General features: G+C 34.6%; 1 protein-coding gene across 4 annotated transcripts; it reads right to left on the reverse strand.

Annotated features, from left to right (window-relative positions):
- Window positions 1-156: 156 nt before the first annotated feature.
- Window positions 157-6,262, reverse strand: LOC140871776 (uncharacterized). 4 transcript variants are annotated; one of them, XM_073274466.1, is made up of 12 exons: window positions 6,103-6,260; window positions 5,888-5,959; window positions 5,726-5,781; window positions 5,382-5,441; window positions 4,958-5,059; window positions 4,774-4,850; window positions 4,374-4,497; window positions 2,744-2,808; window positions 2,407-2,476; window positions 1,581-1,656; window positions 923-1,013; window positions 157-670 (listed from the first exon to the last, which is right to left on the reverse strand). In XM_073274466.1, the coding sequence occupies exons 3-12, from the start codon at window positions 5,772-5,774 to the stop codon at window positions 512-514; spliced, it is 873 nt and encodes a 290-aa protein (XP_073130567.1). In that variant the 5' UTR covers window positions 5,775-5,781; window positions 5,888-5,959; window positions 6,103-6,260; the 3' UTR covers window positions 157-511. The 4 variants fall into 4 exon arrangements, with proteins under 4 accessions (XP_073130567.1, XP_073130568.1, XP_073130569.1 ...); XM_073274467.1 differs by having other exon boundaries at window positions 5,867-5,959; XM_073274468.1 differs by lacking the exon at window positions 5,888-5,959 and having other exon boundaries at window positions 6,103-6,259.
- Between the last annotated feature and the right edge of the window lie 6,133 nt (window positions 6,263-12,395).

A 12,395-nucleotide genomic window follows, 5' to 3' on the forward strand; every position in this document is an offset into this window, starting at 1 on the left:
ATTTAAAACCCGTACTATCGTATTTTTGTACTCGATCGGACCGAACTACGAATGCCCACCCATAGTTGACAAACATAACGATTAAAAATACCAAATGGCTCGTCTCAAGAAAGATTTCATTTCTGTTTGAGGTTCGAATTATTGTTTCCAAATCTTTGACTTAATAATTACTGGTTGTAATTTGATTTATATTTAAATTGAAATAATATAAATAATAATTAAAGGTCATATGAAATTTGAAATGATAAAAAGAATAATTAAAAAAAGATAAAATATCAGACCTCGACATCGTGTTTAAGCTTTAGATTTAACAATAGTAACAGTTATAGCCTCCAAGGAGATGTTCGAGTAGGTAACCTTTTCGCAAATGGTAAGGAGTTTGCAAATGAACACTACATGAGTAAATAAAGATACAGCCATACAGTAAAACCAATAAGGTTTCCACCATTTCCCAAAGAAATAAAATGGGATATTGAGATTTGTGTTCATCGTTCCGGCACTTTCAGTTATCTTACTTTTGCCGGCGCATTGCATTTGTTTTGAAGATTTCACCTTCCTTTCTTGTAGCTCGACCAAACATGTCCTTGATATTATGCGAATCTTTCTCCACTTTAATCTTCTTAGTCTGCCGTGTGGTTCGGGTAGATTTCTTGTCGACGCCATTGTTCACCTGCAATGGGAGAAGACACTTATAGTTTCTTGTCTTGATGATGTCAACACACAAAACCTGAGCTAGTGCTTCCAGTGATCATAACGGTTCAGCTGCTGCTTGCTTTATGTATAATATGGCTATAGTTTAAGAAAATATGCCACTATAAAAAAACTCTTAAACTCCCAGCAAGGAAACAAGGTATTCGCCTGCTCTTATTATACCACACATTCCACTCATATACATGAAAGCAGAGTATGTCAGTGGATATACCTGTGTCGGATTAAACGAGGCAAGATCACTTCCCGATGAAGTTGGAAGAATATCAATTGCTGGTGTATTTCTTCTTTCATTTAAGTTTAATCTACGAGCACAAACAAGAAAGTATTAAAGGAATACACAGATAAGGAGAGACTTAACTGTCGCTCAAGGAAAGCAAGCAGCTCAATGCAGCATACTTTAAACTGGAATTATAAGTCTATATATGATCTGGTTAAGTTCTTAAATTCCAATTGAGTAAAGATGATATGGCACCAGTTCTCCCTCTTCTTGACAATGAACAGTTGTGCAACCAAGGATAAAGGTACATAAACTTTAGCCGTGCTTGAGAAAAATAATAAGAATAGAGTTGATTTCTCAAAATAATAGTTATTACACAATATTTTAAATCTCTAGCTTCGTTGGGAATTATGGAATATCAACAGAGACATGATACAGCCCTTTTAAAAAGTTAAAGAAAGTTTAATCTACCATAAATATTGTAAAAGTACTTTTAAGAGCTTGAGACAATACTTCAGTACTCTACCCATACCAATGTTGGACAATTTAGTTTTTATGCAGAAATATACTGTGGTCTGCTATTGTAGTCTTTACATGATACATATAAAACTTTGAAAAATAAAAAATAAAATTAGATAATTGAAAAATATACTGTAATTTGTCGCAGAGGAGTTTCAGCCAAGGCTCTTCCACCAGGTATTCTCCCAATATTGACACTGCATCAAATACTGTTGGCATAAACAGATGTTAATCAGGACTACAATTATAGCTGGCCTTCTTTCAACATTGTAGCATCTGAAAGTGCATGATATCTGGATAGACGAATGCATAGATGAAATGACTGTTTAATATTTAGTATAGCAGATTAATTAGGTGGTGAATGTACTCCATGTTTCAAGTACTTATGATATTGCGTAATAAGCCTATGCCTCAACACGAAACACAGTTGGCATACGAATGATCACAAGAAAAAGTTTACTGATCAACAGTGAAGCTCGCTCCCCGTGATGTTTTGGATTGAATAGCAAGTTGTATTTCCACACTATTGGATATAAAATCCATCCATTCAAACCCACTGATCCTTATATTTGGATCATTTGTTTCTTCACATGGCCCGACAACCTTTTGTTGCTTTTCTGTTCTAACCTCATTGCCTCCCATAATGAAGTTATTAACCCAAATCCAAAAGTTGAACTAGGTCGACTCTTATGTTTGAATTGATCAATATGATCCCTTGAGCGGTGAGCCCAATCAATTTAATAGAACCACTTTGTGCTCACATTAAAAGTGAATTTCCATATTTTTCTTAATCATGCTACCTTTAATTCTTCCAAGATTGTTTCATATGTCTCCTCCCTGTAATTGCAAACATGCAAGGTGTACATAACAAACCTTTCTTATTTCAGACCTACTAAAACTTGGTCAATTCATTCAGCTGAAACGAAAAGAGTCTCAAATTTTATTCAATAGAAACATACACGTATCTTTCTCATCTTGAGCAGCGAAATTCTTATCCAATGTTGGTAGTGTCCGCTTCAATTGGTGTACCTACAATTTACGAAGGTGCAAAATCCATGTAAAAAGTAGCGGGAAGACTGTGGAAGAGGGCACTTTTTCCCAGATTGACCGACTCTTAGGATGAAACTTCTAGGTGAAAACCTCTAATTCCTTTTTATATTATGCCCGTGTCGAGCAATTTTTGCCTTTTTGGTCTCTTATATCTTCACATGGATATTATCAGTCTTCACAATAAAGTAAAATGAATGTAAAATAACGAGTAGCCACAAATTAATTTCAAAAGATATCGAGACTAACCTTATAGCACAACCAAATCTGTACCTTTGAATCGTTAAGCCTAAAAAACTTGGTAGACCCAACTTCTGTCCAAAGAAAGAAAAATATGGAAGAATCCTCCAAGCCTTTTTCAATAATATTGTTATAAGGGTAAAGATGCATTCAGGTGCCTGAGATTTATAAATGAGGTATCCACAGAACGTCATTCTGATTGATCAAGTTTTCAAAGACAAATTGGTCATACTGGAAGAATTACATCAAATTGTCATCCACTGTTTTCTTAAAGAGTTGAAAAGGCCATCCTACCATTTGTACTTCCCTCCTCTCAGTCCAAACCCCCTCCCCACATTGTAAGGATTATATACCACGTGAGGAGATGAATCCTAGGTGCATGAAATTTAAAATGTAAATCAACTTCATTAGCATCTTCTATCATAATCACACATGGGTTCAAACTTGTAGAATTGATGCATATACTTCGATTCAAGTGGCAAGCTTCTAACATTAAACAGATTACTTAAACTATAGGATATGAATAAAACACCGAGGTCTGAAACCCTGTGAGAGGAAAGAAAACTTCAAATGTAACATAACTAGCCAAAGCTATATGGCGTAAATAATGTCAAGCAGCAGGCTTAAAAAGTGCAAGGCATGAGCATAGGCAACTTAGAAAGTGAAGGAAAGATGCACCTAGCCGTATAATTATTATTGTTTAATTCATCAGAAATGAGACTAACTCACTGCATACAGCAACAAAGGTTAGCCTCCGGATGCAGCGTTGTTTTGTCACACTGTACGACAGACAATTATATAAGGAAAAAAGTCAAAGGGAGGTGTGAATGCGAGCTTGCCTTGTCTATTCCTAACCAGTAGTCTACAATGGGCGACCATCGGCCAACGGAGCATACTACACATCCCCTTGGGGTGCACACCAACCCTTGAGCGGTGAGTGACACACGTATCTCCCCGGTATGTTTGTTTCACACTTGCATACATGACATACATACATACATCCACACGGTTTACATTGTTTGAATACTATCGTGATTTGTAATAATATGTATCTCCGAACTGTTTCGCTTCGGCGGGGTAGGTTTGCAGCCTAATAGTGAAGGTCATCCGGAGAGAGGCATAGGTCCTGAAGAGGAGACTTGAGGTTGTTTGCTATTTTGTTTTGTTGCATCAGTGGAGTATCTATTAGGTTTAAAAATCAAACACTGTACAGTATTTTTAGTCTGTCATGTTTTGTTGTTGCTTGTAAAAACACTTTTGTGATAAACATTCGATCATGCCATTTATCTTGTGCCCACGAATTAGTAACTAACCTGTTATTTTAAATTAATTAGTTAACTTGTTTTTGCATTAATCATCTGGTAAGGACGATGGACACAACACTTGAGACTATACGTTTGACACGGAAGTTTGAAGCCAAAGGCAGATTTATGCAACTTTAACAGGTCCATTTTAACTCAGAAAACTTGACCATGGAATATGCAATGAATATTCCATTAATGTTTTAAAGCATCATCGAGGCTAGAGTTAATTCTATCTTAAAATAGTATTCAAGTGAGTCAAGAAATACGGATTGTGAAAAAACAGGCAAAAGCTCAATAACGGAGCATTTCAATAAATACCAATGCAAAATAAATACCTTTGACATCACAAACTACTTGCATGGCCTTATCAGCCATTGATGACAGAGACTGATATCCTGGGTAGCCAGGAACATAAATTATCTCGTCTAGTTGCCTGAATTTCCCTGGATCATCACCTTTCTGCATACATCATAATGGAGGGTCGACAAATCTCGAAAGAATAAAAAATGATTACTTACATATTTTTTACCTCATTAGAGAGCCTTAAGAACGTTGATTTCAATTTAAATTGCAGCATGCATTTGACGTTTATGCATTAAATCTCGTTCATCTTGAAAATGAAAATTTTACTGCTGCAAGCAATAAGGCTAACTAGAAGCATTTTACAAAAGGATAGAGCAACCAACACAAAAGATACTTTCGAAAATTCAGACCGCCAAAAATATGATTGAAAACCTTCATTCGTGCTTCATGGAAAATTGGCAAAAGAATGAATACGGGATCGACTGGAGTGGCGATATACAATTGACCATCTGTCAGAAACAAGCCAGTAAGTAATAAGAATATGAGGGCAAATGGTTTGCAGGTTTCTCATTACCAAGTATAATGCCCATCCATGTGAGTGGATTCAAGGATTTACCTTCGCAAACATAATCACCAAGGAACCAAGACCCATAAGATTGTTTAAACCAGTGAAGTTCTTGAAGAACTCCATCACTACAGAGATAGCATGTCGCATCCCCTGCCACATACATGAATTGTATCAAAGTGTTGGACATACAAACGAAGCCACACAATTGTAAAGACCATCAATTGTAAAGACCATCAGAACAACTTTGCTTACAGGATGATGCAGAGGAAAGCAAACAAAAAACAAGGAAACAAAGCAGAAAAACTATCATGTGACATCAACTCAACAAAAACAGAATTCTGGTCTATAGACAATTTTTTTATGACTGGTCCATCAACAAATTTAACATAGCAGAGTTCAAATTTTTCTTGCTCGAGTCTTAGTGATTCATAGGAACGAACAAGAGAGAGAGAGATAACAGTCTGAAAGTTACCAGTTTTTGGATGTCGGAGTGACAATAAATCGTTCACCTGATTCTCTTTGGAACAACTATCTGCAAAGTGCAATCATAAGCTAAAATGAAAATTCAAAAAATCCAACCAAAGGATAAAATATATAGCGCGCTGTTGAAAGCCACAAAGAGGCGGAAGGGGAAATTATTTCGCAATCGTTATAATGCGTTGAAAGCAAAGGGCTTCACAGATATGATTAACAAATATTAGTAATAAATCATCCATATTAAAAAGGGATTAACCAAACAAGCAAGAACTAGGAAAATTTATAAAAACCAGAGAGAAATAAAGATCAAATATGCAGCCTCGGACTGTACTGGAATACCTGGTGCTATTAGCACACGAGTTTCGTTTACGCCTTCCCACCAAGCCATCTCAAGACTTAAAAAAAACAGACCGAAATTAGAAAAGAATCATTCTCGGATCAACAATAATTATTTGAAGAAAAATGTAAAATTATCCTCACATATGGCCATAAATAAACCACCTTTACTGTTGACTTAGTGTTGCAAAATACTGAAGCTGAAGCTCAACGAACAAATCAGTTTACCCGTAAAAACTAGCACGATCCACCACGCATTATCAATGGCAGTGATGAAAGAATGCGAGTGAAGTAAAAGTAGCAAAATCAAGAAATGACTTGAAACAAAGAATTAATATAAAAAATTTAATTTGAGATTCAAACGAATTGTAAACCCTAACCTTCAGAAATTTTCCTTCCCTGTCCGCGGCAATATCCCGCCAAAATCTTCCACAGGAAGCGTGCGCCCGACTTGAAACCGAAGCAATGAAATGCGATTTCAGTCAGGGCAGAAAAAAAAATTTCAAAAACCCTTTCCAAATCTCATGTCATTCGTCTCGAAAAAATCATGATCGACAATTTTTCGGTACGAAATTCTCTACTACATTTTGTGCTATAAATCGTGTTATATTTTGCTAAAAAAAACCCCTTTGCACAAATTATTAAAAATTAAATTCACTAAACAACATAAATAGCATTCGTCTCGAAAAAACCATGATCCATAATTTTTCGACCCGAAATTTCGTAATTATTCTCCACCCAAAGTAATATTAATAATATATTTTTATCTTAATTTTATTAACATATTGGACTTCAACCCATGTATAAATTAATTTTAGATTTACTTCACATAATTATTTATTGTTAAAATATTGAATATTAGAATAATGAAATAGCATTTTTTAACTATGTTTTAAAAAAAATTATTAATAGTTTAACCAATTCATATTTATAATTATTTAATTAATAACAAATATGTCAATAAGAGATGCAATTTTTCCTTTATTTATTTAACAAAATGTAACTTTTAATTCGTAATTTGTATCTCGAATATTTTCTATAAATTATCATTGCATAATTGATGTTATTCTTGACAAAATTGTGAAAATACAAAACTTTCATATGTTAAATACAACATTTCACGAGGAATTGAGTTGTGCTTGTTGTGTATGAACAACACATTTCGTGATATTTGATCTTAGATATTGCGAACAATACTTAGAGTTTTATTATTATCAAATTTAATTTTGAACATATCTAATAAAACTTATATATTCCTAATCGAAGGTTTCATTTTTTTAAAAATATAGAGAAATATAAGTTTTTAAATAGTTTTTTTAATATATATTAAAAAAGAGTGACAATTTTTTTTTACTTTTCAATGAACATTCGGGATCCCGACAAGTGTTAGGTATGGGATCGGGAGAAAAAAGAGGTTTCGATTCTTATGGGGACGGGAATTGGGTTTTAGGGTTACGAGACGGGTCCCTATCCGATTATACCCTTAAATTTCAGTAGGAATTGGAGAATTGGTATTGCATAGGTGTCAAATCGGCTAGCGAGACGGGACGCGGCGGGCCAACCCGATGAGCTTACGTGTAATTTGTCGGGTCCGACTCGCCACCACCCGTCGTTAGGCGGGACGAGGCGTGATGACCTACCGTTTGGTGGGTTGAGAAATTGTCAACCTCAACCTAACTCATCTATTCTATGGCGGGTGAGCCAACCACGCAACGGGCCTAACTCATTTTGACATCTCTAGCTATTGGTAGTAGAGCAGTCAATTTGGGTTAGGCCCGCCGGGTCGGCCTGCTCCGCCCCGCCACATAATTTAAGTGGGTTGAGTTGAAATTTTTTCAACCCAACTAAAGGTGGGCGTAAGTGGACCAAACCGCCTAGGCCCGTGACCCGCGCGGGTTGGTCCGCCGCAGGCATGGAGAATTATTGTTTTATTTTTATGTGATATATGTATTTTTTAAGGAAAGTTATGAATTTTTTTGTAATTAATTACTTTATATAAAATTTACACGTATGAAATCTATAATTAAAATTTTTATTAAAATTTTTTCATTAATATTTATTAATGAAATAAAATTTATAATTAATTATAATGATTTTTATTTAATTTTATTTGTAGTGAGCCAACCCGCGAGCCGGCCCGCCTAAGTCGCAACCCACCTTGGGTTGGGTTGGGTTGAGGATTTTCAGCCCGTCGAAATGATGGGCCGGTCCGCCTTCCCGCCATGAGTTGGCTTGTATGACAACTCTAATTGATAGGTACACTTGCAACACTTTCATTCACGAGTAGTTTAATTACAACTTGACCCCATGCTTATGAAAAAAGTTTTTTTTTTTTTTTTTTTTTTTTTTTTTTTTTTTTTTTTTTTTTTTTTTGGAGAGGTATGAACAAGCTTTTATTTGGTCTCGAACTTGGCAACTTTCACTCGGGAATCAATTTCATGCAAGTGCTTGTGAATTTAATCCAGTTACATTATAGTTTTAGTACAAATAAAATCGAATTTGAAGAAAAAATTTCGATTCGATCTCGAGTTTTATTAGAACTTCACATTACTATTTTATTTTTTTTTCATTATGCTCGAGAAAATCGAACGTGTTTGTGAACCAAGTTGTAGCTCTTATAAAGATTTCAACTACATTTATTTAAAAATTGTACGAATGAGTTTTTTGTCGTTTTACTAAAATTTATGGTTGGTGGTAACGGTAAAACTCAAAAATTTTAAATTGTACATGAGTATATCAACTCAAACACAACGTTTTGATTGTTCACCTAATTAGGATAATAATTAATCCCAACAATATGGTCTCAATAATTGTCCTCCTTGCAATCAATGAAAATTCATAGGACTGAATGATTGTTATTTACTCAAAGTTATAACTGGTAATAAATGTAATTCAATTCTTTTAAATTGTATAGTAATTCAAACATCACGTTTCGATTAATCTATCAAACAAAAACAATTATTACATCCCAATGATAAAAAATAAAATAAAAAATCCGTAGGTTCAAATTCATTGATCCGAATTCAACATTATATTACACAACACAAATGCAAGAGACACTCAAAATAACCAAATGTCGCATTTTGATGAAATGATTTTATTTTATTTTGACAGGTGGATGGTGAAATTTGATTTACAGGGGAGTAATTTGATTTGGGTGCGAATAATAAATTTGAAATGATATCAACCTAGAACTTATTTTAAATCCTTCGTAATTTTCACTATATTCACATAAATTAACAAATTGGCGGGTTTGAAATTTACTCAACATAAATTTATCTAGACAATCCAATTAATTTGAATTTCATGGCTCCAAATGAATCAATACAAAAACACACAATGAGAAAATAAATTTTAAATTCCATATGATGATTATAGATTATAACGTTGATGAGTATATGTATATTTTTAATATATTTATAATATATAAATAAATTAAGTGGGTCAATTTGCGAGAATCGCATTTTTAAATGATTAATTCTTAATTTTGGAGTCATGGAGTGTCACGCCTCGGGCCCAGGCCCGCGACTACACACAATGGGCCCCTATAGCAACTACTTCGTATTCGTCCTCGCTTTACGAAAATGATTAACCCAAGTTGCTATAGAAGTCCATTGTAGCCCATTTTAAACATTTCATTTTTTCCATGTGGGACAGGGGTCTCACAATCACCCCTCCTTCAGAACGCGACGTCCTCTTCGTGACCTGAACTCTCGATCCACAAGCACCAGAAATCTAGAGGTGACTCCTACGGGTTCAAGAGGTGGTGGCTCCCGTCGTGTAGCACTTTGTCCCGCAGGTTCAAGAGGTGGCTCCCATGCACGTAGCACTTTGCCCCACATAGCACTTATTTTTCGGGGTCTGCCGGCTGGTAACCTTCTTCGATACCATTCTGTCACGTCCTGGGCCCAGGCCCGCACCTGCGCGACTGCACACAATGGGCCCCTATAACAACTACTTCGTATTCGTTCTCGCTTTACGAAAATGATTAACCCAAGTTGTCATAGAAGTCCATTGTAGCCCATTTTAAATTCATTTTAAACATTTCATTTTTTCCATGTGGGACAGGGGTCTCACATGGAGGACTAATTTGCATATTTTAGACCTTAGTAGGGTTAATTGCCAATTTTTTGGGTCTAAGAGGGTTAATGAGCAATTTAGCTCATTCTCATCTGTAAATACCACGCAAACTCTCCAGGTAAGTAACTTTTTAGCTTACAAAAGCTCTCTGCTCTCCTGTTTTGTGTGGAAGTGATCGCTGACTTGAGCGTCGGAGGGTTTTCGTCAGGTGACCATCTGACGCCTCTAACATGTGTTCGTGAATCAGGTGACAGCTCAAAAGGAGATCGTACGACTTCTTCAGGTGACCGAAGGAATAGGAGATCAGAAGATCATTCCCCCTCTACAGGTGACCGAGGAAGCATGAGATCAGGAGGACGTACGACTTCCCAATTTACTTGCTAATTAGGGAGATAATTATTTCGCCTGCATCAAATGTGGTATAACATTATACAATAAAAATAAGTCTTAGATAAATAGGATATCGGGTAAAACATATATGAGTTAGAAAAATACTGAAACGAATGATCTTCTGATAAGCTCTCGAGCATCAAGCTGTTGATGATACGTTGTATAATCTAATTATCTGCGTAGGCCGTAAACAAAGATACTGAGATTGATATCTATCGAGGACAACAACAACAACAACAACAACAACAAAAAAGGATACAAGTGATATCGAAAGTGATACTATATATATTATATATTATATAAAAGTTGAGTGTATTATAGTAACTATTTTTTGGTGTGTCAAATTACCAAATATCATCTTCCAATTCTACATTTTTTTGTCCACCTTTTTCTCAACTTCCTTCTCCCACTAATCCCTTCCACATTTTAGTCAACCAATCTGTATCATGTTTGTTTCTATAATTAATTTTACACGTATATGTCTCAAATATAAATTTGATTATATTATCATATTAAAATTATATTATCTTATCAATAATTAATTTTCAATTGCTAAATAATACATTATTTCATAAAAAAATTCATAAATACTCGTATATTATTATTATATCACACACGCAACTGCGTGTGCATCTATCGCTAGTTATTAGTAATAAGACACGTCCTTCCCAAATTCATTGGCATCCAAGTAGGTACAACTCTTTATATCCACCAGTCGTTTAGAAGAGGTGTCAAAATGGGTTAGGTCCGTCGGGTTGACCCGCCCCACCATACAAAATTGGTAGGTTGGATTGACAATTTTTCAACCCGCCTAAAAGGTGGGCCGACCTGCACCACCTCGTCTAATGATAGATTGTGGTGGGTTGCGGATTGGACCGCAAAAACCCTCCAATTTACGCATGAGCCCGCTGAGTTGGCCCATCCTGCCACCTAAAATAAGTGAGTTGGATTGGTGTTTTTCCAACATGCCTAAAAGGTGGACCGCCCCATTTAATGGTGGGTTGGGAGGGATTGTGGGTCGGCCCGCTCCGCTGGTCCGTTTTGACACCTCTATCGTTTAATACGAGAGTCTATACTGTCACAAATATAAAGAAATAAAGGCCATTATTGACCAACAATTATAGATGAATATATGACTGGTAGATGAAAAAAAAATATAAATACAAGTTATATGATAAAAAAAAGTAATTTATTATTTACAAAACAAAATAATAACATTACTAAATTACTAGTACTATAACAATCACACCATACATCCTTCAAATTATATTATTTACATTTGTAGTTTATCAGCAAAACATAATAAATTACTAGTCTGTGTTTTCACGTAATTCGCACATAAAATTAAATTCTTACGTGAAATATATTCAGGTTTAAGTAATTTCTGAAAGTTAAAAATTTGATGTTTTGTTTTTTTTAAATTGTATTTTGTTCAAAAATTAATAAAATGGTGGGGAAGGGTATTTTGGGGGAAAAAGTTAATATGTCAAGAACATGGTCTTACATTCTTATTTTATATACAACAAGTATATTGATGCACGCATTGCATGTTTGTATAATATTTTTGTAATTAATTTGATTTATATTCAAATAAGAATAATATTATAGTTGTAAAAATCATCGAGAGACTAAACTGCAATTTGAAATATCGAAATTAAAAATTAAAAAAAAACAAAAAACAAAACAAAACAAAAACGTAATATCTATATCACATGAGAATAATTTTGGTAAAAAAATGGAGTATAAAGGACAAATTCTTTATATATATATAGAGAAAGATATTGATTATGGATATAAACTTTATTATTGCCCAAAATATAATACAGTTGTATATATATATATTTTTTAAGGGCAATTTGCTGAAAAATCCCCAAATGCAAATATGTTTTGTTTTGGGGTCCCTAGTCAGAAAATGTGGTACAAAATCATACATCATGTGGTACAAAACCATATAAAATGTGGTATAAATTAACAAAAAATATGATAAAAAAAAGTAGCTAAGAAGTGAGCAAAACATATTTGGATTGAGGATTTTTCAGCAATTTACCCTTTTTTTTAATCGGCATATTAGTTTTTTTAAAAGGAAACTTGTATATTAGTTTTAATTAAATGTGACTTTTTCGTGCCCGCACAGCTAATGAACCTATAAAATAACAGCAACTGTACAAAAACTACGGCGCCACGCCAGTTTAACCATTCGGTC

This window comes from Henckelia pumila, unplaced genomic scaffold, assembly GCF_033568475.1.
Source record: "Henckelia pumila isolate YLH828 unplaced genomic scaffold, ASM3356847v2 CTG_461:::fragment_3, whole genome shotgun sequence".
Classification (NCBI taxonomy): Eukaryota; Viridiplantae; Streptophyta; class Magnoliopsida; order Lamiales; family Gesneriaceae; genus Henckelia; species Henckelia pumila.

What these genes read in the sequence shown, in the direction of transcription:
- LOC140871776 (XM_073274466.1), bottom strand. Translation starts at nt 5,774, where the DNA reads ATGGCTTGGTGGGAAGGCGTAAACGAAACTCGTGTGCTAATAGCACCA. An exon ending in ACTCCGACATCCAAAAACTG is followed by an intron (nt 5,060 to 5,381) that starts GTAACTTTCAGA and finishes TGTATGTGGCAG; the next exon opens with GGGATGCGACATGCTATCTC. An exon ending in AGTAGTTTGTGATGTCAAAG is followed by an intron (nt 2,809 to 4,373) that starts GTATTTATTTTG and finishes TTCTTTGGACAG; the next exon opens with AAGTTGGGTCTACCAAGTTT.